General features: G+C 36.8%; 1 protein-coding gene across 1 annotated transcript in view; it reads left to right on the top strand.

The window, feature by feature from the left end:
* Positions 1 to 23,049, top strand: part of IFIH1 (interferon induced with helicase C domain 1) — a 29,574-nt gene extending 6,525 nt beyond the window's left edge. The window contains exons 4-16 of the mRNA XM_059820053.1: positions 4,307 to 4,387; positions 7,808 to 8,028; positions 8,880 to 9,090; positions 12,170 to 12,387; positions 13,937 to 14,053; positions 14,541 to 14,664; positions 14,754 to 14,990; positions 17,062 to 17,318; positions 18,800 to 18,949; positions 20,146 to 20,307; positions 20,643 to 20,833; positions 21,983 to 22,076; positions 22,184 to 23,049. Coding sequence (XP_059676036.1) covers positions 4,307 to 4,387; positions 7,808 to 8,028; positions 8,880 to 9,090; positions 12,170 to 12,387; positions 13,937 to 14,053; positions 14,541 to 14,664; positions 14,754 to 14,990; positions 17,062 to 17,318; positions 18,800 to 18,949; positions 20,146 to 20,307; positions 20,643 to 20,833; positions 21,983 to 22,076; positions 22,184 to 22,366 — 2,246 coding nt within the window. The 3' untranslated portion in view covers positions 22,367 to 23,049. The remainder of the gene's footprint in view (positions 1 to 4,306; positions 4,388 to 7,807; positions 8,029 to 8,879; positions 9,091 to 12,169; positions 12,388 to 13,936; positions 14,054 to 14,540; positions 14,665 to 14,753; positions 14,991 to 17,061; positions 17,319 to 18,799; positions 18,950 to 20,145; positions 20,308 to 20,642; positions 20,834 to 21,982; positions 22,077 to 22,183) is intronic.
* The last annotated feature ends 3,504 nt before the right edge of the window (positions 23,050 to 26,553 follow it).

Raw genomic sequence — 26,553 nt, 5'->3', positions numbered from 1 at the left:
CAAGTGTAGGGTACTGCACCTGGGGCGGAATAACCCCATGCATCAGTACAGGTTAGGGGCTGACCTGCTGGAGAGCAGCTCTGTGGAAAGGGACCAGGGAGTCCTGGTGGACAACAGGATGGCCATGAGCCAGCCATGTGCCCGTGTGGCCAAGAAGGCCAATGGCATCCTGGGGTGCATCAAGAAGAGTGTGGCAAGCAGGTGGAGGGAGGTTATGCTCCCCCTTAACTCTGCCCTGGTGAGGCTGCGTCTGGAGTACTGTGTCCAGTTCTGGGCTCCCCGGTTCAAGAAGGACAGGGAGCTGCTGGAGAGGGTACAGCAAAGGGCTACAAAGATGATGAGGAGACTGGAACATCTTTCTTATGAGGGAAGGCTGAGGGACTTGGGTCTTTTTAGTCTGGAGAAGAGAAGACTGAGGGGGGATCTTATTAATGCTTATAAATACTTAAGGGGTGGGTGCCAGGAGGATGGGGCCAGTCTTTTTTCAGTGGTGCCCAGTGACAGGACGAGAGGTAACGGCCACAAACTGGGTCATAGGAAGTTCCATCTAAACATGAGGAGGAACTTCTTTACTTTGAGGGTGGTAGAGCACTGGCACAAGCTGCCCAGGGAGGCTGTGGAGTCTCCTTCTCTGGAGATATTCAAAACACACCTGGATGCATTCCTGTGCAATCTGCTCTAGGTGAACCTGCTCTGGTGGGGAGGCTGGACTAGATGATCTCCAGAGGTCCCTTCCAACCCCTCTCATTCTGTGATTCTGTAATAGACAGCGGGTATTAGCAGTTTGTGCAGTTGAGTGGATCTGTTCAGTGAAATGGTGCTAAGGTGTACATACTACATGCATTCTGGCAGTTTGGTTCAGATTTAACTTCAGTCTGGTGTGGACTGTATGCCTGCAAGTGGCTGGAACACATCTCATTTGGTTTCAGCTGACAGGAGTTCATTTCTTGTGATCCAAACCAGCTCTGTGATATGAACCAAAGTAGTATAAGTAGGGACAATTGACAGATTCACTGTAAACGTGCACTGGCAGTGTAGATGCAACATAGCAAGGGCTGCCAGGAGATAGTGCTGCATGAAGATGGCTATAGAGGAACTGGCTCACCTTCAGACATCTTGAAGTCCAGTAAGCTTTGATCTTTGTGTACTTGTACACACAGGCTTAACTGCACTTAAGTCTTTTTCATTTCCATCCTTTCTCATGATCTCATAAGACCATATTTTTAGACCAGGCAGCTGAAAATACAACTGGAGCCCAGATTCTACTTCCAAGTAGGCTAAGAACCCACCTAATTTGCAATTTGATGCCATCAAGCGTTTTCAGTTTTGCAGTGCACTCCCACCATTCCTTCATGGATTGAGGACAAATTTCAAGGAGAAAGAAGCTTTTTCAAGTCACTTGAAATTACTGCAATTTGCATTGTATCAAAAGCCTCCTCTGACCCTTTTATTGGAGTAGCTGAGACAGAGGGAGTCAGAAGGTATGAGGACAGTAGAGTCATAAAGACAAAGTAGAAATAGGTCATTTGGCCTAAGAGAAAACTATGGAGAAATTATGCATGCAGAAATACAGATAAGAAACTACACACATAAAAACCAACACAAAAGCAGTAGGTTTGCAAGGTCGGAAGTTAAAGGCTTGGATTAAGGCTACAGTTACCTGTATAAACAACAATTTAAATAAATAGCAGCTCTGTTTTTCAATGCCTGTTTCATAAAAAAAAGTTGATTGGAACAAATAATTACACTGTAATTAACTGGAGATTTCAATAATGTCTCACAAAATGTCCCTTAATGCTTCAAATTAGAAAAACTGCCCATTAATTTGAAAGTACAACCAATTTTAATAGCCTGTTTATATTTTGAGCCTTCATTTATATTTTCCAATATTTGAAACTTATTCTATGACATAATGTAGCACAGGACAGGAAAGAAAGACTTTTTTAATCAGTATTGTATAGATCCATTTTTTTTTATTGCATTCCGTTGTCTTTACACTTACTTATTATTCAGTGCAAAGTGGCTGAAAATCTTTGTGTGGAATATGCTGCATTACAATGTGCAAGTAGCAGTGTAAGGGAGGACTAGTGGAAGTGGTGAAAACAACTGTTAGAATAGCAACTCTTTCATCGTCATTATTTTGGAAAGACTTACTGGTTTGGGGTTTTTTTATTTTATTTTAAAATAATTCAAGAATGTTGCCACAGTTGAAAAAGGAGAACATTATTCTATTCACCTTTCATTTGGAATATAAGTATTTTGCATTTCACTTCACCAATGACGTTTTCTGTTGAGAGATTATTTTGTAATAAACGCTGCACGTTGTAATTCAGATAATTACGTACAAAACACTTTGTGAATTCATATTCTTTGTTGCATATGCATCTTTTAGTAGGTCATTTTAGATGGGAGACCACATGGAATAGATACATAGAATTTTAATTTTGTCCTCTCTTTCCTATCCGCATGGATGCCTAGAAAGTGAAAATGAGAGATAGAAGTATCATCTTCATTGTTGGAATTCACATTAATGCTACTTAATACTTTGTCACAGGTCTTTGAACATGGATTATAAGTCGTGAGGTTTTCTTCTTTTTTCAGGACAATGCTGTCTTTTAATGTGACATTAAATGTATGCTATTATATAATAATAGGGAAATTTTATATAAATCAAGTTTCTGCTGTGAATGTATTTTTTAAAGTGCTTTACTGTTGATTGCAGTGATTTCTAGGAGGCCAGGCTTTGAATTTAGGTGCTCAAAGTCTTTAATGCCCTTGGCTATCATAACACTTCCTGAAGGTGATGGTGATTCATATTTGGATCAGATTCTGAGGTCTATATGGAGTAAATTATGAAAACTGTAGGACAGCAAGACAGATGTTTGAATCACTTTTCATGGTTATGTTAGAAAAACTAAAGACTTAAGCAAATACCTGACTTCTGGTGGTAGCTAAGGTAGCTTCATTTCAGTTGTCTGTATTAAATTTGTCCTGTGAAATAGCAGTTTTGTTTCTGTTATTCATTCACCTTTCAAGGAGAGTAAAGCTTACATAAAGGAAAGTCAAAGCTTCATATTTTTACTGAACACAGACTAGGTTTAATTTACATCTCACCAAGATTTTGTAGAGTGTATTTCAGGAGTACCATTCTAAGACACTGATTGGAACTTCCGTTCCATTCTAAACTCTCATTCACAACATCTGTTTTGCTTTATGAATTGTTTGTTGCAGACAATAAGTTGTGGACAATATGGATATGGACCATAATGGGATATTCACGGGAAAAAGCTGTGAAAAACTTGATAGGGCTCAAGTTCACTAGCTAATTAAGCAAAATGTAGGTCAATGCTATTATTCTGACTGATTTCATATGCACACTATGAGCTCAGTTGCAGAGTACTGCAGGTAAGCTGACAGTGCAGGGTGAGACTGTTTGCAGCAGATTTTTCCAGAAGAATTCTGTATCTCTTTAAGTATTAAAAGGACTGAGTTTTGGAAAATCTAGCTATATAAATTACACTTGTTACTGGAAAAAGGTCAGTGTAATACATTGATTTCCCAGCAGAGGGCGAGCTTAACATTAGAATATCTACAGTAAACTTGCCAGATTTCTGTGGCAGTGTCCAAGTCTTTTATAGGGTGTAACGGGATTGTCAGTCTCTGTTTTTGCTTGCAAACAGTTTGGAAGATTTAATAACTCCTCTCTGCTTTTATTTACCTGGGAACGATGGTTTACTCTTTTCATGTTACATGAGGAAATCCTTTGTTTTTAAAAAAAAAATCACAGTTTTGATATTGATTTTCTTCTACTACAGGTATAACTTACATGGCTTACAGGGAGTAAAAGAGAATGTCTTCAGTTTGCAGGCAGCACTGTGTATCCAGTAGACCAGCATGTTTTTCTTTCTTTTTTTTTTTTTGGCTCTTCACCCCTCTGAAAAGTCACAGTAAAATAGGACTAGAGGGGATCATGCAGGCAGTCATGTCTGGACCCTTGCTTTGAAGCAAACGGAACATAGATGCCTGACAACAATAAATCATGACCCACATTGCCTTACCTCTGCTATGTTTTGGATTTTCATCTTCCACCCCATATTTTCTTACATAAGAAAATGAATTATATTGTTCACAGTTTTTTCTTTACCTAAGAAAATGTTTAATAAAGGAAATTATATCTCAGTCATCCCTGCCAGACATTTGTCTAGCCTATTTTAACAACTTAGGGAGAGAGCAAACAATATGCTTTTGCTATTTATATTTGTATAGCAAATATACTATACTACAGTTGTTTGTGTTTTTCATTTAGAGTCAAATGTCTCCACAGGAGATGGAAGTGTCAATAACTTGAATGAAAACCTGGGACAGAGCTGCACAACCAGCGATTCAGGTATGTTTCCCTTCTGTTATTTAGTAATTGCAAAATAATCTCTGGAGGGTAAGCACTCTGTCAATGGGCTAGAATAAAAATCAGTGCAGGGCTTTCACTGTGAGCTCTAATTCACAGTATTTAGATGCCAGACTTCCTCTTATTTTGTTGGAAAACAGATGCCATTTTTATGGGTCGGGACTTAAGTCCCAGCCCCAAAAGGGTTGATTTACTGAGAACGTCTGAACAGGTCTCTAGACATCGTCATCATAAAAAATGGTCAGTGATCCAGAACGATAGAATCACATAGGCTGGAAGGGACTTCCAGAAGTCATTCAGTGCAGTTGCCTGTACAGATATTCATAATGCTGCCACATATATGTGCTTCTTTTCATTATGCTGCCACATATATGTGCTCTCCTCTCGGAGAGGAGCTAGATTGTGCCTGGCCCCTGCATAAGGTAAGTGAGAGTGAATAGGACATGCTTTAGAGGTATCTGTGGGTGAGGAGAAGCATTTCTAGGGTACCTGCAGAACAGTAATGAAGGTCCACTTTAGACCTAAGTAATTTAGTAGCCCTGTTTGTAAAAGCAACCTAATCAATGGCAGTTACTATATGAAGACCTTTGCAAATCTCACATTTAAACATATGTGCAAGTTCTAAATATAGTTTTAAACTAAATATTGGACTGTGTTTACATAAAAATTTGCAGGCAGATATGAACTCACTATGTATATACTCTGAGCCCAATTAAACACTGCTGTTGTAAAAGACATCACAATTTTTTTCCTTCTTTTTTTAATCTTAGAACTCAGGCAGAATGAATTTGCAGCTGTCCACCACAGTGATCAGCCTGTGTTTGCCTACACAGAATTCAAGAGGAACCAGTTACCTTTTGGAATCTAGCCTTTATAAAGTTTGTGCTGGGACTGTGTCTTGTGCAAGGGCTAGAAACAATTTGGGTACCTTTCAGGCCAGCTCTGCCTATTAAAGCTAGTATTAGATCAGTAAAGTCGATGTAAATTTTATGGATCATATGCCTGCCAAGTGTTTTCTATAAATGCTTCTAAAATAGTTTCAAGCTTTTTAAATATTAAAATCCATGTGTTTTGTAAGTACACAGAAAATTCAGGCTATCTCAGATATCAATTGCTACCCTATAGCTAGGATTTTAGTCTATGTATTGCTCTGAAGAATATACTTTGCACTTCTGCCATCAACTGAGGTGACTCATCAGTCACATTGTATTTTTTTCCTCACTGTGTCACATGAAATGTCTGAGCACAGAAACTTCTGTTTTCTGTGGACAGGCACACTATATCAGTTGGTCAGGCTGATATAGGCTACTGATACATGGCAGCACGTATATATGTATGGGCTGATCCTTTAAGATTCCTGAAAAGTCTCCCATTAAGTGAATTGGGCATTGGATATGTCCAGTAGTCCAGCAGAAAAAAATAAAACACTACAGTTCTGTGAAGAACGCAGAATAGATTTTTTCCAATGTTTACTTGCTGTGTGTTCTGTTTACATGTGGGCTTTAAAAACAACTAGTTGAAATGTTTTAAAAAACATTTATGCTCTTTAATCATGCCTAGTAAACTCAGTGACAGAGAGAAAAAAGCTAAGGAGATACAGATGGACTTTGTGATTTTTATGGATTTTACAATTTGAAATTTTGCGGTAAGGCTGTTGTATTAACAAAGATGTTTGGATAGTGTCTTAATGCACTGACATGATTTGGATTTTAATGCAAAGAATCATGTGGATTTAGTTGCAGTTTTCTGTGCAAGGATCATTTTACAGTTAAGAAAAATAGTGGAATTAGGACATTAGAAGAATAATTATCATGTTTCTTTTAGCCCAGAGCAGCCATTCATATGAGCCCTGTACAAAGGCAGACAGCTTCTCTAAAGTTACACTGTGCATAATGAAAATTCTTTAATGGAATCATATCCTGTGTAAAGATTCCTGTATTAGCCTTTATCTAAACAGGGTCTGAGGAAGCTAGGAGAGAGCGAAGTTAAATATTTTTTAGGCCTGGACAGTTAATTGAGGATGTTAAGAAACTGAAATTTAACCAAACAGATGGGTGATAAAGTGCTAGTTTCAATACGATTGAACTATTGAATTTAGCCAACCAGAAAGCAAACAACGTTCTTCCTCAAAAGAGAGTAGTAGAAGTCAGATAAGTAATAGCAAGTACTCTCTGGTGTGAATTTCCCTGTGTCCCAGGTACTACTACACTCACACTAAAAGGCAAAGCAAGCAAAAAACACTTAAGAATGGCATTCGGATGTTTCCATTAGCAGTATTTTATCAAGCTTCATTACTTTTTGTTAGTTTAATTTTATTTAATGGAATCAGGGATACTAGAAAAATACACTTATTCTGTGTGTAATGTATCAGTGATCATAAAATCCTCACGATTCTTCATTTAATGATATAATCAGGAAATAAAACTATAGGGTTTTTTTCCCTCATTTTTAGCCTTTTCTTCCCTGAGGACAGTTAATGCTTGGAGGGTGATTTAAACATATCCGTAGGTAAAAAAAAGCCCAAAACTCCATCGAAGTAAATCCTTCTGATATTAATATATATAATTTCTGACTTCTTAAACATAGGTAAACTCATGAGACTTGATATGCTTTTCTTACTGCCCGAAACAATGCAACAGCATTTTTCCACTTATAACTTTTGAACGTTGTTTGTTTCACCTATGAGCCATAGACCTGAACTCTCTGCATTGCAATTTGTATGATAGATGGAAGGTTTTGGCCTTCAGGTGGCATATGTATATGACTTCTTAGTGAACAGCTTGATTGCATTATGTATGAGTCAGTCTGGAAGCAGCGCAATCTACCATGAATAGGTGTGATACATTCTGCAGTTAGCTGTGTCTTGTATAGGCAATTGAATTTTCCTATCTATTTGATCTTTATAACTCCCATCATAATTTTTTAAGTGGTCCCTATCTCTTTTTCTTTCTGTGGCTCCATCCTTTTTTTCATTTTCTGGGAAGTATTTAAAAAGGTAGCTCATTTGCAACCAAATAAATTTCAGTACTGATGAAAGAGAACGTCACATAAGATTGTCTAGATTATAAATTCTGCAGTTCTGAACACAACCTTTGTTGGTCCCAGTGCTACTGAACTGTATCATTTGAATTCGTACATAATAACAGTCATGTCAACATAGATGGGTGAAGACATACTGTGGCTTATTCCACCTACCTTGGTTGGTGACTGGATGTAAGCAGTTCTGATCCAGAGTTGCAGAGGTCTACAGAGCAGCATTGCCTATGCTAATATGCCCTCTTTCTGTTTATTCAGAAGATGCTTCTGATAGTAAATGAATATTTTTCCCTTTGACATTTGTTCAATATTCTGATAAATGTTCTAGGCTTCCTGTTTGATACTTATATTTCTTTGTACCCTTAGATGAAGATGAAGTAGAGAGCAGAGCTACACCTGAGCCAGATCTGATCCTGAGAGATTACCAGATGGAAGTTGCAAAGCCAGCGCTGAATGGGGAGAATATTATAGTATGTCTCCCTACGGGCAGTGGTAAAACCAGAGTGGCTGTTTACATTACCAAAGATCACTTGGATAAGAAGAAAAGAGCATCAGAGCCTGGAAAAGTTATAGTACTTGTTAATAAGGTATGTTGGTCCATTTTTTAAAAAACAGTATTTTTCAAATCTCATGCACTGTTAATATAGAACTTGTAAAATTAATACAAACACATTTCTCGGCTTCTCCAGATGTAGCTATGTTTAAAGGCATACAGCTCTAGACTGTCATATCCATTGCACCATCATCATGGTGCAAGCATGAATGATTTTAGTTTACCCTAGTGCAAGTGCAAATTTAGATGTGCCCTAATAACCACACTATTGGAAAATTACAATTTCATGTTAGAATGAATAGAACTAAAATCATATTTTAATAAATAAAAATATTTTTCACATTCTGTGTTTGGATTTGGTAATGAAGGCCACCTAATGAGTCTCACAGTAGTTAGGGAATATTCTGTCAGATTTTCTGATAATTGCTGTAATTTTTACAGGTAAATTTAGCATGTATAATATAAAGTAATCTTCTATTGTAATATTAAAATAAGAATTTTATTAAAAGAATAAAAGATATCCATATCCTCCTATAAGAATAACATTGATAGCATGTTATAAGCTCAGTTAAAGACCCAGAGCATGCATGGTTTGTTCATTCTTTCTAAGGCACAGTTAAGCCAAAGTTCTTGGTACAAAAAGGTTTTGTAGGAGCAGTTGGAGGGTAGGGGTTGGTTTGGGGATTTTTAGTGCTTGGTTTTGTTTTTTGTGTTTGGTGGGGTTTTTTGAATCCTACCCTGCAGTGAATAACGGGATGTTTGGTTTTTTAAAAAAGTATGCTTTGCGCAAAGTGTATGTTCACCTAACAACTTTTCTGGCAAACAGGCATGTATTTTTAATCCAATGTATGCTCTGGTTTAAATTCTTTGGAAACTTTTATTCAGGTACCATTGGTCGAACAGCATTTACGAAAGGAGTTCAGTCCATTCCTGAAGCGTTGGTATCAGGTTATTGGTTTAAGCGGTGATTCTCAACTGAAAATCTCATTTCCTGAAGTTGTCAGAAGAAATGATGTCATCATCAGTACGGCACAGATCCTTGAGAATTCACTATTAAATGCAGCCAAAGAAGATGAAGAAGGTGTCCACTTATCAGGCAAGTGTTTACTTCTGAAATTTTTACAGAAGGGCTAAAAGTATGTCTCTATTCTGGAAAATTGCAGAGTAAAAATGTGCCATATTCAGTAGTTAATGTTTTTTCAGTTCACTGGTTTTATAAATGCAAGCTGAGTGTCAAAACCAGATCTTAGTTAATGAGCATGCAATTTTTTCAAGCCAACTTAGACTCTTACGTTCATTTATACTAAATATTTGTTATGCTTCCTATTTTATCTAGCTCAAGCACAACTTTGTGCAAATGCAGCCATACTGGTTCCACTTTCCAAGCTTGGTAGAGCATTTGAGTTATAGAAGCCATAAATGGGATGAGAAAAAAATTATAAAAACTCAAATGTAGTCGGTAGTTTGAGAAATACAATGGAACACAAGATAAAAGCCAACCTGTTATAAAAGTTGTATTCTTTAAACCCTTATCATTTTGCTAACATACAGAGATACAGTTATAAGTAACTGTATCTCTCTGAGGTCGGCAGATATAATGGTCTCCTACAACAGGTGAAGGAAGTTGAAGAAAACAAAAGATACAAGATGAGATGGGGTAAAATTGTTTGCCCAGGATACTAAAGTGGCAGATATCTATGGGAGATCAGAAAGGAAATGGTATTATGTGCCAGTGACATACAAATAATGGAACAGCCCATGACTTCAGCTCCAGGATTTGGGCTGCAGTGACCCTCCTCTGTGAGATGTTAACTTCTCCCTCTATCTGCAAGCAGTCAACTCTTTTAGATGGGGCAGGGTGTAACTGAAGGGAGAGCTATGATTTTAAAGATAATGTATCTGAGCTAAAAGAAGTACTTGTCTGGGTGCTGCAGAGACAGCAGAGAAACCTGAAGGGTCAGTCTGTGTCTATCACTGCCTAGTGCTGACTGGAGTAATACTTGATCCAAACTAACCCCTGCAGAGCCACTTGCGTACCTCAGAATAGGCTTCCCTCCTTCAGAATGCCTTTTTATTAACCTAGACAGAGTACCAGAGATTTTCTTATACTTCCTTTCCACTGCACCTAAGTTAATAAACCTTCCCAAATCTGAATAATTTGGGAATGCCGTATAGAGGCACCTGAACATTTCTACAGGAACTGCTGACCTGATTAGAATTGGGCTGAGTCCCAACCAACTTGTGTAATGAAGCGGTTTTTTGAATGGGTTTCACACCTTGCAAAGTTTCCTTCATAAGGAGCTACATTTTTCCCAGAACTGAGGTGACCCTGCAAACAGGGCCGTGTTTCCTTGCTATTACACCTGTGCTAGTAAGTTCAGATGGACCAAAGCCAAACACGCCTTAACAGAGCCGGGTCCATTTTTATGGCTATGACTTGGTTAACTCGCAGCCTATATAAACCATCCTAATTAGTTATAAGTTTTTTTATTCCTAATTTCTTTTCATGTATTTTTCATCTGTTTCCACAGAGGTCTGCATTACATGTAACATGGAATTCCAGCCTCAGTGAAATGGAGGGGACTCTCTTAATTGCATTTTACCAAATGTTTACTGTCTTTACCAAGGGCTGAAGTCACTGCGTGGACTTTCTAAAAGCTGTGTGTCACTTCCTTAGTAGAAGCACATCTCTTCTGGTGGGTTAGGTTCTTCCTGACTAATGATAGGAATATGCACTATAGACATGACGGTCAAAATCAAAGGGAGTAATTTCATGTTGGCAAAATAACTGAGAAACTGCCAGCACTGCTTCTGAAGTCTTGCAATATGTAGAAATCTTAGAAATACATAGAAATTTAGGTTTGAAACCACATCACTCCAGACCAGACTGGCTTCCTGAACCACTTGTTTGAAGACAATCAGATTTCCCCCGTGACATGGAGCACTAGTTTGCTTTCCTAGCAGTAGTCTTTGGTTTAGCCTTTAAATAAAATTTCCCTTGTTCATTCTCCGCTTTTCTTTAGGTTCTTCAGAGACGAAGTTACATGATATTTTCTCCAGCAGAAGGGCCAACTGAGAATGTTCTAGCTCTCTGTTAGTTTCCAACTTCTGCTGCCAGTTGTTGCAAACTCATTTGTAGTGATGCAACAATTTGAGCACACTAATGTGTAAACAAGACCATGGAAATTGTCGATTAAAAAAAAAGGAAAAAAAAAAGTTTAACCCTGATCATTTCAGTGATCTGCTTTACAGTCATTTCCACAAACGTTTGTTGAATTGTAGGCAACAATGTCGAATTAGAGAGTTATTGGCCAGCTAGGGGAAGAGTGGGAGCTCCATAAACCAGTTTTGCTTTAGAGAAACAGAGAAATGTTCATGAGTCTTTCAGATCAGAACCTTGAAATATATGTCACTGGCTGCGTATGCAGATAAATTAAGGAGATGTTTTCTATGTTTGTAAGAAATCTAAAACAAACAAAAAATAATCTTAATTTTTGTTATTGTATAGTACTTTACTTGTTGCATGTAAATATGATGTGACTAAAAAGCACATAATACCTGTCTGAATCTTTATCAGTTTCCTCCACTACAAAAGAGAGATGATTGCTGGTGCTCCTACCATCTGTTTGTTCTTTCCAATGGCACATCCATAAAGTAATATAAATCTTTTAATTGGACAGGAATAGGCGGGAAATCTCTGTGTTGCTATAAAATGGAAGCATATTTTGATGAGGACAGGCCATTCTAGAATGTCTGAAAGGCTTCTAACATTCTGTATCTTCTCATAAACAAACAGTATGTAGTTTGTCAGATACAGTTATGGATATAAAAGATAGGATTGAGGTGTTCATACCACTAGCTATTAAAAATATCTCTCTGAAATTCTTTATACCATCAGCCTGGTTTTGCAAAAATAGAAAAGCTTTTTACATTACATGAAATATAAAACTACTTGACACACCAGGACTGCAGCAAAGATTCCAAAGTCCATTAAATATATACAGCTTCCATCCATGTCTTTCTCCAGCACTACAAATTTCCTAATACGTTAGGGCTCAAGCAAGCTGATGGGTTCTCTTCAACAATGTCCTTACTTGTAAGAAGATTTAGTCACACAAATTCTATGTTTGAAAGAAAATTAATCACTTTAGGGGTCTTTTTTTTTTTTTTTCCAGATTTTTCACTCATCATTATCGATGAGTGTCATCACACTCAAAAGGAAGGTGTCTACAACAATATAATGCGACGTTACTTACAAGAAAAGATGAAGAACAGGAAGCTGGCAAAAGAAAACAAACCACTCATCCCACAGCCTCAGATTCTGGGACTTACAGCCTCACCTGGTGTAGGAGGTGCAACATCGTACTCGAAAGCTGAAGAACACATTCTGAAGGTGAATAGCTCTTACACTTGCAAACCATCAAAGGGATATTGTTTTGTTAAAGTAAAACTTTTAAAGTCAGTGTTAGGCTCCAAATACATAATCTGATTTATTTTTTTCATGTATACATGGGAGTTCAGCTCACAGCCATTCAGCAAATTGACCCACTCTAAATTAATGGAAATCCATGTACAAATAAAGCTTACTTTACTGGGAAGTAGGGTTACTGAAAAGGGAAGTAAAAAGATTGCATCACTTGAAAAAAATTCTCAAGATCAGAGGCAAGAAATCCACAAAATAGTAGGCTTTGTAGTTAATAAAAATCTTAGTTTTCCATTGACGGATTAGAATTTACTGTGTATTCCTAAATCCTAGAGACATCACTATATTTTATATCTGTATTTCTGGAGTGACTAAGCTGGGCTTTTGTGTGGATCCACAAAAGTGAAAAACAAAGTTGAATACTTAAACAAGCAGAAACAACTTGTGAGATACAGGTAGCATACAAATGTTTTTCTTTACAGCAGTTAAGAGTTACTCATTGAGAGGGAGCATTGTGTAGTTGCATAAACACCTGGCTGGAGATAATTGGTTAAATTCTGTACTTAAACTCTATTTTACTTGAAATTCAATGGATTTACATCAGAAATACAAAAGTAGAATTTAGCCCAGTACTCCAGTGAAAACTCCTGACTAGCAAATTGCACAAGGAGAGAATATGATATTGAATAGGTGAGGCCTGCAAGAAGCTTTTGTGCTGTATTGAAGTAGATAGAATTGCGAGGTATTTTGAGACAAAAACTTTCTGGCAATGGAAAAAGCAGGTAATTCCTTTTCATCAGCTCTCAAATCTTAATTATAGGATGCTGGGTTTTGTACCTAAAGAAATGTAATCTGAATATGCAAGTTCAAATAGATAACTACTGCTGAAGACATTAAAAACATTGCCTGCTAGACTTCCTTTCCTGTTTTCTCTGCTCATAAAAATTTCAAGGTTTCCCCTTATTACTTTAGACTTAGTGACAGAAATGTACATATTTTCTTCTCAGAAGAGATCAAAAGCAGAAAAGTACAGTTCAGTCGTGCAGTTAGCACAGAAATTTTCTCTATCTCTTCCTGTTCCAAGAAAGGTCATTTCAAATTATTTTCTAGTCTCATGACCTGCTCTTAGTTTTATAATTATTCCCTAACATTTATTTTGTGGGGTTTTTTCTATTTCACCATTGGTTTTGTTTATTTGTTTTGTGCTCCAAAATCTACTCAGTGTTGATGGTATGTTTTCCTTTGCAAAATACCTGGTTTGTACCCTGATCTACAAGTTTTTTTCCTCTGTGCAGGGATCACTTCTGGCCTAAAAAGTAACTTGTTCATCTTAACCTCAAATGCTTTTCAAAGACTTGGCCTTTCTTATGCTGATAGTGTGTGTATCTAGTTTTTGTAGGAAGAAAATAAAGTCATATAAAACCCAATATCTAAATGAGAAGCTCTGTTGCATTAATTTTGTTTTCATGTGGAATAACTCGTTAAATATTAAAAGAAATAATGTTTTGTTTTCTCCCAGATCTGTGCCAATCTTGATGCATGTAGAATCATGACTGTTGAAGAGCATGCCTCCCAATTGAAAAATCAGGTGAAGGAACCGTATAAGAAGACTGTGATTGCAGGTGACAAAAGAAGGGTATGTTTTTTCAAAAAAATCAGTGTTAAAGTTATATTGCCCTTTAAAAGTGTGGTTTATGGTATCAAAAACTTTTGGCTAATGCTCTTTTTCTATAGATGTATTGTGATCCATAGTGCTAATTTGAATACGTTTGTATTTATCTGCTGCTTTCCTCTGTATGGAAAAGTATCAGTAAAGTCAAATAGAAATAAATTTTTACTTACATGAGTTACATTTTTGAGGTATCTGGTCAAAACCTTCTGAACTATAGTTGAAATGTTTGTATTAGAGTGACATTATATTCACTAAAAAAAAATGTTATTTCACAGTGTAATTTTTGTAATATTCTGAACTATTTATTTCCATAACTCTAAACGCACTTAGCAACCTTACTTGTTTTTTAATTTAAGGTTTAATGTTTTAAAAAAATTACTCAGTGTGGAACTAGCCAATGTTTTTGTTGCCAGAAGATGCTTGCTTACCTTGATAATCAATTTATTTCTAGGATCCATTTAGAGAGAGAATTACTGAGATCATGACAGACATTCAAAACTATTGCCAGCTCCATCCAAAATCTGAGTTTGGAACTCAGCCATATGAACAGTGGGTGATTAGAGAAGAGAGAAGAGGTAACTGCATAGCAAAAATATCCCAGCTTTGGATTTATTTGGGTCACTCTATACACAGGCATGTTTTTGTATTTTTTGTTCACTTTTAGCTGCAAAAGAGGAGAAACGCAAGGAACGCGTCTGTGCAGAACACTTGAAGAAATACAATGATGCTCTTCAGATAAATGACACCATCCGAATGGTGGATGCATACAATCACCTAAATAACTTTTATAAGGAGGAGAAAAGTAAGAAGACAGTAAGGAGTGATGATGATGATGATGACGATGAACCAACAGTATCAAAGCAGGATGAAACAGATGAATTTCTAATAGGTTTATTTCATGGTAAGTTTGAAATACATCATGATAGTTAATATTTGAAATCCATAGATTATGCACTAACATGATTTGCATGGGCCCATTAATTATTACATCCTAGAGACTGGCGTGTTGTTTATTATGACAGTATCTGCATGTCCCAGTTCAATACAGTATGGAGTACATTAAACAACATCAGTGTGATCATGTCCCAACATGTAGTAGTTGTTTTTCAGCTTTGGCCCAAGGGCACTTCCTTTTTGCTGATAGTAAGTAAAAACTGTTCTCTGCTTTTCTCCAATGAAGTGTCCCTGGGGACACTCTTGATAGATACGTAGAATGTGTATTCCAGTAGACACTCTTGAGGGGCAAGAAGTTGAGCAAATGGAATACAAAAGTAATGAAATGATGGTTTTTTAACCAACCCTTTCTACCAAATTTTGTTTGTCTATATACTAAGAGATGGAAGTGATGACCCTGAGTAAGTTTCAGGTAAAGAGCAATTAGAGAATTAAACAGAGGGTTAAATTGCAAAGACTGAAGCCAGTTGCCTTTTTTTCCGATCATTCACCTGGGAACTAGGATTCATTCAGTCCTTGACACACTAATCTTTCTTGCCTCTTTTTGTCCCTTACTGCCTTTACAATGAGGAAGAGGTAGACAAGTTTGCTCCCGTTGCCTATGGCTCCTGGGTGGTACAAAAAAAAATAGATTTTATTGCAGCATCTATCCCAACTTCATGTATCCTGTGAACTACAAATTTAGAATGCCATTGTTAAGAATTCAGGAAATGTTAAAAAAACTTTTAGAAAAATAGATTAGGTTAGATAATGTCATCGTGTTTTTAAATGACTTTTCATACCTGTCTTTATGCCTTATTTAGAATTTCAGTATTGACCTGTTGCTGAGAACCAAAAAGTTAAACTAACCAAAAAATGAAACTGAGTTGTCTAGATTGCTTTCATTTCCGCAGGTAAATGAAGTTCAAAGAACCTGATAGTGAAAAGTAAATTATATTCCAATTTGTTTTGATTTTACCACTGAAGGTCCCAGGAGTAATGGAAAAATCTAAAATTTCTCTTTCCAACTTTTAAGAGCAGAGTTCATGTTTGGGTGATAAACTCACTGCAGCCCTTAGCATAGGTTTAACTAAGGGGGAAAATTGTCGGAGTTTGTTACATCTACCTACTTTTTGTATGTATTTGTGTATGTTTGATTACATTCTACAATATGAATAAGACTGTAGTCAGAAAGCCACTGCCTAAGTGGTGTAGTACTTTGTGATACGTTGACTACCATTGCATGGGACGAGGTGCAGTGCGATAATCTGCACGGGGTGATGACGTCAGAGTGACTGTGATATCTTAACACACAAGGACCACACCTTAAAGTGTTATTACTGTGTTTGCATGATCATCTGACAATGACGTAGGCTTTTAAATATTAGAAGTTTTTTAAAAAATCAAAACACATTAGGAATCCTCCCTGGTCGTGGTTAATAGTGCCCATTGAAGAGAGTCATTCATTTAACATTTTACTGAGCATACTGAAATGTCTTTAAAAGCTGCGGTACTGATAACAATGCACCCATCCTGGTGTCTATTACATTGCATGCTTCTAGTGAGGATTCCTATTTTAATGAATGTTCCAAGGACAATTCATGTCTAAATTTATAAAAACAGTATCAGCTCTGAGGGCTGTGCATATTAATCTGTTTCTCCTTGTAGGACTTTTTCCATTATTTTAGAACTGGTTTGCAAATATTATAAGCTGTGATTTAGCTTTTTAATACGGTGCACTTAACTCTGTACCACTTCTGGTGTGTAGAAAGAGTTTTTTTCTTTTGCCTATTCTGACCATGAAGTATAGGTAAAGTGTATGTTAAAAAGTCAATGGTGATTTATTTTGATTGATTAGTGTATTTTTAATGAATGTAAACTCGCTTGAAAAGTAATTGGTATGCCACAGCTCTTCAAACTGGATGTGAATTAGCCATGCTGGGAGAATTATATAGAAAGCTGCTCTTTGCTTTGTTTTTTTTCTAGAGCTGTTATTTTACATGGTTACTTTTCTTAATTTACATCTGCTATTTTTAAAGCAAAAAAGAAACAGCTGAAAGAACTGGCTAGAAAGCCAGAATATGAAAATGAGAAGCTAATACAGCTGCGTAACACTTTAATGGAGGAGTTCACGAAGACTGAGGAACCTAGAGGAATTATTTTCACAAAGACTCGGCTAAGTGCCTTTGCTCTATTCCAGTGGATTAAGGATAACCCAAAATTTGAAGAAGTGGGAATTAAGGCCCATTATCTTATTGGTGCTGGACACAACAGTGAAATTAAACACATGACTCAGGTACAGAACTATGCACTACAGCATTAAAATCTTGTACATGATTTGAGAAAACAGCTTGTTTTAGTTCTAGAACAATGACTGAAGTTTGGAGCCCAGAGTTCTGGTTTCATACCTGCCAGCGACTTAGCTTCATAAGCTGCAGGACAGGTGAATAACAATGTCAGATTAATTTTATTTCCACAAGAAACAAGCTTTTTTGGTTTTGGATTCTACGGCAATAGGAGTAACAGGCAGCCATTTCCTAAAGGAGTATATAGTCAAAGGGACACAACTTGTAGTGAGGCGTAGGAAGAAAAAGTTAACAAAATGGCAATAGCAAAAATGCGACAGTTAAATGAGTTTATACTTATTGGGACAAGAGTAATTCAAATTGTATTTTAGTTGCTGAATTGAAAAACAAAAATACAATGTTGATTATGCCTGTCTTTTTCTGATATAATTGGTTAATCAGCTTACACCAATTTATATGCATGCTTCACACTGATGCATAATCATTGAAAGAGAATTTGCCAAAATTCACAATGAAAATTTCATAATTGATCGCTCAACAGTCTGTCTCATACCATTGTGTTGACTTCATATACAATATCTCTCTGATGATTTATACCTCCAAATTAAAGATTTTCAAAACAAAGTACTTCCGTATCTTAAAACCTCTCTTCTATTCTGGTTTTTACTCCCCATAAAATTGCCACTTCAGCATTTAAGCAAAAATGGTGTGGTTTACTGCTGGGCAGAGTCCATTTCCTTCAGCTGCTCTCAGTTTCAAAAAGAAGTTATGAATTGTTCTCTCAAAAAGTTGCTTTATTTCTATGAAAATTTGGTATTTAATCTGTGCACCGCATTGCACAAACAAAACAATAGCCTCTACATTTTGAAACTGAATATAGCAAATAGGAAGTTTCTGTCCCTCTGCTCAGGCTTGTTTGAAATATCCAGCTAATTTAGAAGTCCATGTTTTGGATGCTGTGTTTTTTCAGTGTATCATTGCTGTGTTTTTTGGTGCTCCCCAGATCACCAAAATTATGGTCCCCATTTATTATGGGGAATTTTAAGTGCTTTGGAACTTGACTTGGAAGTACTGAAGTCTATACTTTAAGCTGAAATTACTGAAGTGGTAGAAATCCAGAACCTCTGATAACTACTTAAAGAGTTTGAAAATGATAGAACAACTATATTATTGAAAGTCCTAGCACCTATGAAATGGGCTACAAAGTTCCAAGCTCAGTTACCTTAAAAAGACTGGCTTTTGCTCCCTTCTTCAAAAAAGGTGCTGAACACCTATCATATTCAATAGGAACTCCTATTGAATTAAGCATCTTGGAAGATGCTTAAATGCAATTGTTGAAGCTACTTGATGTTTGGCACTCCACTCTGAAATGATTGGACTATAATTCCTTAAACCTCTTAATTAGAAGAAACTGATGGCAGAAACTAATACTGAAAGTTAATACACTGATTTTTTTTTTTTTAATTTACAGAATGAGCAAAGGGAAGTTATTGATAAATTCCGAGGTGGAAATATAAATTTACTTATTGCTACTACTGTAGCTGAGGAAGGCCTAGACATCAAAGAATGTAACATCGTTATTCGCTATGGTCTCGTCACTAATGAAATTGCTATGGTGCAGGTATGAGTTCACTGCATACATAACTTATTTTTAAAAGTGCTTTTCTGTTTGGAATATGCAAATGATGAATCATATACCTGGGGTTTGGAGATAATTTTGAAATAATTGCATGCTAAAAGAGAAAATGGTCTTTCAACAAGATTCTTTTCTAGTTGCCATCCTCAGTTTGCATGCAATATAAAAATTGCCTCCATGTGAAGTAGTGTAACATCCATCTAAATCTCTAAATAAACAGTAAACTTTTAATGGAAAATGTATGAGATTACTGTGTCCAGCTCTGGGGCCCCCAACATAAGAAGGACGTGGACCTGTTGGAGCGAGTCCAGAGGAGGGCTACGAAGATGATCAGAGGGCTGGAGCACCTCTCCTATGAGGAGAGGCTGAGAGAGTTGGGGGTGTTCAGCCTGGAGAAGAGAAGGCTCTGGGGACACCTTATAGCAGCCTTCCAGTACCTGAAGGGGACCTACAAGAAAGCTGGAGAAGGACTTTTTACAAGGCCATGTATTGATAAGACAAGGGTTAATGGCTTTAAAATGAAAGAGAATAGGTTTAGTTTAGATATTAGGAAGAAATTCTTCACCATGAGGGTGGTGAGGCATTGGAACAGGTTGCCCAGAGAAGTTGTGGATGCCCCAACCCAGGAAGTGTTCAAGGCCAGGTTGGACGGGTCTTTGAGCAACCTGGTCTAGTGGAAGGTATGCCTGCCCATGGCAGGGGGTTTGGAACTAGGTGATCTTTATGGTCCCTTCCAACCTAAACCATTCTATGATTCTATGATTATGATCAGCAGACTGGTTGATATAAAAGACATTTGTACCACCAACAGCTAAAAAGAGGTAATTGCATATCAGAATATCAGTTTGTCCATGTTCTCACTTAATTTGTGAACACAAATATTTATATATTTAATATTTAAATGCATGCTTATTTTTTGGTGACAAAATACAGTTTCTGCTTTGCAAAATGTGCTAATCACAAATCTCCTGAGTACTATTGTCACAGGTACCTTTGATGATAATGCAGAAACAGTATGTGGTATTCACTGATTATCTGTCTGAGTTAAGTGGATAAAAATGCTCTGTGTGGACACTGCGTAAGGAACAGTACATGTCTTTCGTTACAAAACTAGGAAAAAATGTTGTGCGGTGTTGTAGGGAACATTGTGCTGTTTATGTTGTATTCTTTGCAAATTGTAGGCTCGCGGTCGAGCTCGAGCTGATGAGAGCACCTACGCACTTGTGGCTTCGAGTGGCTCAGGAGCTGTTGAACGTGAAGATGTTAACATTTTCCGTGAGAAAATGATGTATAAGGCCATTCAGCGTGTCCAAAAGATGCCGCGGGAAGAGTATTTAAATAAGGTATTTACTGCAACTCTGCACTTTCCCTTTAAATAAGACTGATTTGTATTGTAAGAAATAACTTTCTATTTGAAGTTTACTTACGTGAGGAAAACTTAAAATAATACTAGTTACTACATACGGCCTTGAATCCTTCTGCCAATATTTGTTTTATAATCTATGTTTTCTGGGCCTTTAGAAAACTCTGCTTTTCTGTTGGTAAGGGGGGAAACACACAAGTAGGGAAAATTGACTAGAAGTCATGTTGTCAGTGAACTTGGTAAAATAACTGAAAAAGAAAATTATTACTCTCATTCCACCAGAATGTTACAGTGCTCTTACTGATCTATTTCTAGATTCAGAATTTCCAGTTGCAAAGTATAGTGGAAAAACAAATGAAGGCAAAGAGAGATCAGTGCAAGACATACAAGAAAAATCCTTCACTAATAACATTCCTATGCAAAAATTGCCACAAGCTGATATGTTCTGGAGAAGACATACAAGTTATTGAAAACATGCATCATGTTAGTGTAAAAAAAGATTTCCAGTAAGTGTTTATGAACTACTTTATCTCTTTCAGGCAGAAACAGATTTTCTTTTCAGCAGAGCTGTACAGGGCCTGTAACCCTCCAGGCCCTGTGAGGAAAAAAAAGATTATTGCAATATTGTCAAGTCCTGGGCTCTATGGAGTTTACAGTTAATGAGTTTGAAGGAAATGTTTATTCTTACCCCTGATTTCGAGATGACCAGAGTTTGAAACTTTTGAAGAAGGTACAGGTCCTGTGGTAATATTAACTAGGTCACTTATTATATAATATAGTATGTATTCCATTGTGTAACTGTAACCAAAGATGAATACCAGTTACCCACATACTTACACCAGTAACAGACCCAGGATAAGAGTTGGACTCAAACAACATACTGGCCATAAGCTGTGCATTGACAATTGTATATTTAGCGGATGTTCATACTGGTGACACACCCCTTTTAATTCTCCCAGTGTTCTTGCTCCTTCTTTTCTTCATTGCAAGAGATGCCATCTAGTTTGGTAAACGTTTATGTTAAACTCTGTTTAACTTTTCAGTGCCATGATGGCAGGAGGTGACTTTCTCTTCCCACTCATAATGGAAATTAAGAGATCAAGGAAATACTTTAATTCAACTTCAGTTGCATTTGCTCACTGCAGTAAATTTGTGATGGGTATTGCACATTACAGATCAGTCATGCTTTGCTAATTATACAGCAGACACCATCCAACCAAGTTACTGCCCTCCAAAGTTCTCATTTCTTTGAGACGTATCTTTCATATAATTTATAAAGACTTTTTGAAGAGTTAATGAGAAATTAGTACTCATATGTTGAAAAAATTAAAATTGAGCTGCAGCCCTAAACATTAAACTGCTTTACTGTGAAATTGTCTGGTCAGCATAATGTTATCAGTCAATTCAAACTACAGGGTAATAGTTCTTATTATTCTTATTACTAGCCTCAGCACAGGCTAATAGTAACCCTCCAGATCAAGTACTCCCTAAACTAAACAATGTAAGAATGTGCACATACTCTGCAGCTCTGGATAGTTTACAGCCTTTTAGGTTTCGTATCTGACTTCAGCAATTGTAGTCACTGTGTGTTTAAGGCTATATGGAGCATTGAATGACCAATGTATTCTTATGCACGCTTTCTGACTGTTTTTCAGAAGTCTTTACCATACAAGAGAAAATAAGACACTGCAAGATAAGCATGCCGATTACCAGACAAATGGGGAAATCATATGTAAAGATTGTGGACAAGTGAGGAACAACTTATTTTCATACTTTTATATTGTTGTTGTCTGTATTTATTTCTGTCTAATGATCTTGTCTATTTTATCTGAAACGTAATTTCCTTCTACTTGCAGGCTTGGGGAAATATGATGGTTCACCGAGGTCTTGACCTGCCTTGTCTAAAGATTAGAAATTTTGTGGTTGTGTTTGAAGACAAGAAAACAACAAAGCAAATTTTTAAGAAATGGGGAGAACTGCCTGTCAGGTTCCCTAGTTTTGATTATGCAGCTCATTGTCCTTCAAGTGATGAAGATTAAGGAGTCAGAATGAAAAAAATCAACTTTTCTCTGACTGCTGATGAGAAGCTCCTGTGTCCCATAGAGAGTTCTGCATCATAAACACTGTGAAAGCTCCTGGGCTTGAGGAAACTGTTTTGAAGGGGGAAAAAAAACCTAAGGAAGGAGAAGGACGAAGTCACATGGCTGCTGTCTTGCACTCAGATTTGCAGTGGTACTCTGGGACAAAGAAGACGACCACATACATTGCAGTCATGTGTATCCATGGAACAAATTCCCATCTCTACTCACTACAGTCCATCATGGGGTGACAACACTGTCAAAAGTGCATTAAGTGACCTGTCGTCAAGCACAGAACATAGGACATACATATTGAGATTTGCTGTGGTGATTATTTTCTGTTTTTCTTCCTGCTACAACCCTTTTGTAGATAAAGTGTTGCAAAAGAGGAGCCAAGTAAAGAAAACAGATTAGCTGAGTGTTATTTCTGAATCGTCCTTGCTTTGTCAGTGTTTTCATGACTGAGTTCTTTCCCTCTTATCTTTAGCTGTAAGCTCATACATTTTGACAGATGAAAATTAAGTTTCCATTAAAAGACATTTCAAAAAATCAAGCCCTTAAACTGACTTGAAATTGATTATTTTAATGTCCAAGAAGCACAATGCCAAGTGGCTTTCTGTGTGTTAGTTTCATAGGTTTGTTAAACCAGCTATATAATGAGGTATGTATTTTTTTCAATAAATTACTATAATGATTAACCTTTGCCAACTGTGATACTGTTTATTCTCTTTCACTGTAAGTATTTTGACAATAATAATACCACAGTTTCACCCTAGAAATTTAAAGGATAGTGGTATTTTGACTGTAAAAATAGCATAATGTGTCTCCATATTTATCTCATTGACAGATCCCCCCCCCATTTGCAAGTAAGATATTGGAGAGTGGAAAGAAGGTCTGTTTGTTGTTATAACAGTCAGCTTTGCAAATTCAGGATAAAGTGGTATGTTTACTGGCATGGACATATAAACACTTCGGTAGCCCCAGGTAAAATCTTAAGTTACAGCATGGATGAAAAGTATATCCCAGCAAAAAAGAATCTTATTATCACCAAACTGATGCACGCCATTTTGGGATTAGCTACTTACTTATAAACAAATTATAGCAGTGTGAAATAAATATGCACACTGACGAGTTTTCACTATAGCAGTTTTGTAGATTAGAATGTGCTTAAACTACAGAAATTGTGGTTTATTTATAGGTTGAAATTATTCCACAACAGTGATTTATACTACCTTAGGGCTAAAAAAAAAAATCAGGCATATTGAAAGTTAAAAGACTATATATGCAAAGATGTTTCAAGACAGCAATTCCACAGGTATTTTTGAGCGATGCAACTAAACCAGGAAAGGCCAGTGGGAGATAGGGAGTGTAAACAGTTTGCTATTCTTAACTTATGTATTGTGCAGGGCAGAACAAATGTGAAATCTTCACCAATTTCTTTATTCAGCATTAGATACTTCACTAGTTAAAAAAATTAAACCATTCCCTTCATCTATTGTTCTCAGAAATTCTTAAGTTACTCTTTCTTGTATTGTAGTATTTTGCTTAATACTGAAGCTTTTGGCTACTTCCAGAATCTGCTGATCTAGCATTAAGTGCAGGACAAATGTTACACTTTTTACACATTGATCTGAGAATCTGACTATTTAAAAATGTTGGAGATTGATAGATAACCTATGATTGTAATTTAAGATGTATATTGTTCATGTGCTCAGTATCTGATGAGATGCTAGGAAATATACTAAAAATTAATTATTAGAATAATCTCATTTGGTAAATAATCATAATCCAGATCATCTCTGGATTTCTGTATTAATGAGTTGTTACAGTTATGTGAATGTAACATAGCATTTTCAAGTGTCTGAAGTAATTTATACAATACTTTAAAGAAGTGTAAAAGGCTGGTAAAAAGATTATATCATTACATAGATTGCTGCTGGGTCCTCAATCAGATAATTTTCCATGCTGAGTAGATTTTCTGAGCTTTTGATATTTCCCTTTATTGAAGCAACAAGAGCATATGCAGCTGGATTTCTTTGTTCTTTTATACTTGAGTTCAGCAGGGCCGTATCACAAACGTGCCTGGCCTTCTTGTAGTTCACCTGTGTGCTGCTGTTAGGCTCCCAGTTCCTAGCGTGACTCAGCCACGTTGTCACCAAAGCTTAAAGAGTGTTTGCACAATCTCGCTTCAGCATAATGCGTAATGAACCTCAAATGAACCCTGCTGGTGTGTAGGATAAGGAATTTCCACTTCAAGTTACTGTCTCTGAGTGGGGTTGTAAAACGTGCCTATATTGTTCATCCAGGAAGTGTGAAGTTGTAAAAAAACAAGCTAAATTGCCGTATTTTATCTGCTAGTTACTTCTGCGTTTATTGCCTTTATGGACCCAAAGTCCTCCAGGGAGTGTGACAAATCCTGATTGTATTTTCTACTTACAACTTGTATTTATTCACAGATGTGGAAAGAAGAAAAACTTTTAATCACTGGGGATTTGTCTAGCTATGTGTCTGGTTACTTAAGAACTGGTTCAGCTTTAGTTGCATTTTCATTATTCTGTCTACTTTTGGTCTGATGTCATGCACAACCTACATCTGTAAATCTGCATTTCCTCATCTGGAAAATGTTACTACTTTAGTAACCTTAGAGTAGTTGCATAACTGGTTGGATAGTTGCTGTCCAAACTGATATGTTTTATGTTCCATAACTTGTCCATTTCTCCAACTGATTCACCCTCTTTCTAGCTTCCTCACACTTTTATTTCTATCTTACATTATGGGGTTCTGATGTTGCAGAAGTTAGGAAGAGCTTTGGCTGTTGAAAGTATTGCTGTTTGCTTCTTCACTTGTACAGTCCAGAGACTTAAACGGTCCAGAGAATGGAGTTCAGGTGTTAGGAGCAATAGATCTAAAAAGCTTGTAAAGGTCATTCTCTGCCAGGTAAATTTTGTTTTGCTTCTAATGCTGCAACCTGTGTGAATCATGCATGCCTAAATAATTAGACTTCCAAATTAGAAAAATACATCGTATGCAGCATATAGTCATTTCCCAAAGTCTTTTTGATCATGTGAGTTTGAATCATTTCCTTTGAGGCATTCTCTAAATATGCATTCATTAGAGGAAGCTGCATATTTGGAAATGAAAACTAGCATGATCAAAACCTGCATTTTCAATTTTGTGATTTTCTGGTTGTCCGAAATAACCAATGTTGGTAGGAAAAAAATTGATTTCTCTGAACTGTGTTATTGAAAATATATATGGCATTAACCACAAAATGCTAGGAAATAAGTAACAGTTTGGAAATACGAATAAGAAGCATGAGTCACATGGGGAAAAAATTCTTTTGTCACAATCCTTTTCTTTTCTGGAAGTTTTGAGTAGCTGCGGTTTTATCTTGTTAGGAAACTCTTGGTTTCGAGCTCAGCTCTGCCCTTCATATACAGTGTATCAGGAACAATGTATTTTAGCCTTCTCAGCCTTTTTTTTCCTGCATGGCTTATGTCAACAGGATGGTTCTTATTCAGAAACTTTATCTTGTATAACTTGTACTTTACTGTTGTGACAAGAACTGGGGAGAGGGGAACTGAGTTTATGGGAAAATAAGGCATGTTTTGTATCACTGTTTTTTCCAGACAATTAATTTTTCATTTGTTTTCAAAAATCCACCCACCAAGACTCATGTAAGGAATGTTACCGAAACACTGCCCAGATCAGCAGCTGCCTCACCAAGGCTGGTGTAATAGGGTTCAAACTCCAGTCCATACTGTTAGGCTAAGGTAGTAACTTGACTACCCTTGGTTTTTTTCTCTGTAAAACATTAGCCTAAGTTCTGATGGACAGTTTGGTGTGACAGGAAACCTATCTCATCTACTACATTTTTGATTTTCAAAGAAGCCAGAGGGGGTGATGCACCCAGCTACTACTGAATTTCAGTACGATTGGGTACTCGGGTCCTTGTTAACCTCCTCTGAAAAATCATAGTCCCTGTGCCTGACTTCCACATAGAAGCACCACCGTTCTGCACTCTTTCCCTCACCCTCTTATTTTTCCTTTTTTGGTGTTAAGCAAAGGAGAGGAATAGAAGGCTGGTGCAGGGAGAAAGATGAGGTGATTCAGCAGACTCCACGTGCAAAATCAACAATGCCTAAGCC

The sequence above is a fragment of the Gavia stellata genome, chromosome 8 (assembly GCF_030936135.1).
Source record: "Gavia stellata isolate bGavSte3 chromosome 8, bGavSte3.hap2, whole genome shotgun sequence".
Taxonomy (NCBI): domain Eukaryota; kingdom Metazoa; phylum Chordata; class Aves; order Gaviiformes; family Gaviidae; genus Gavia; species Gavia stellata.
The sequence above is the reverse complement of the archived record's forward strand: the minus strand, read 5'-3'. Positions and strand labels throughout refer to the sequence as shown.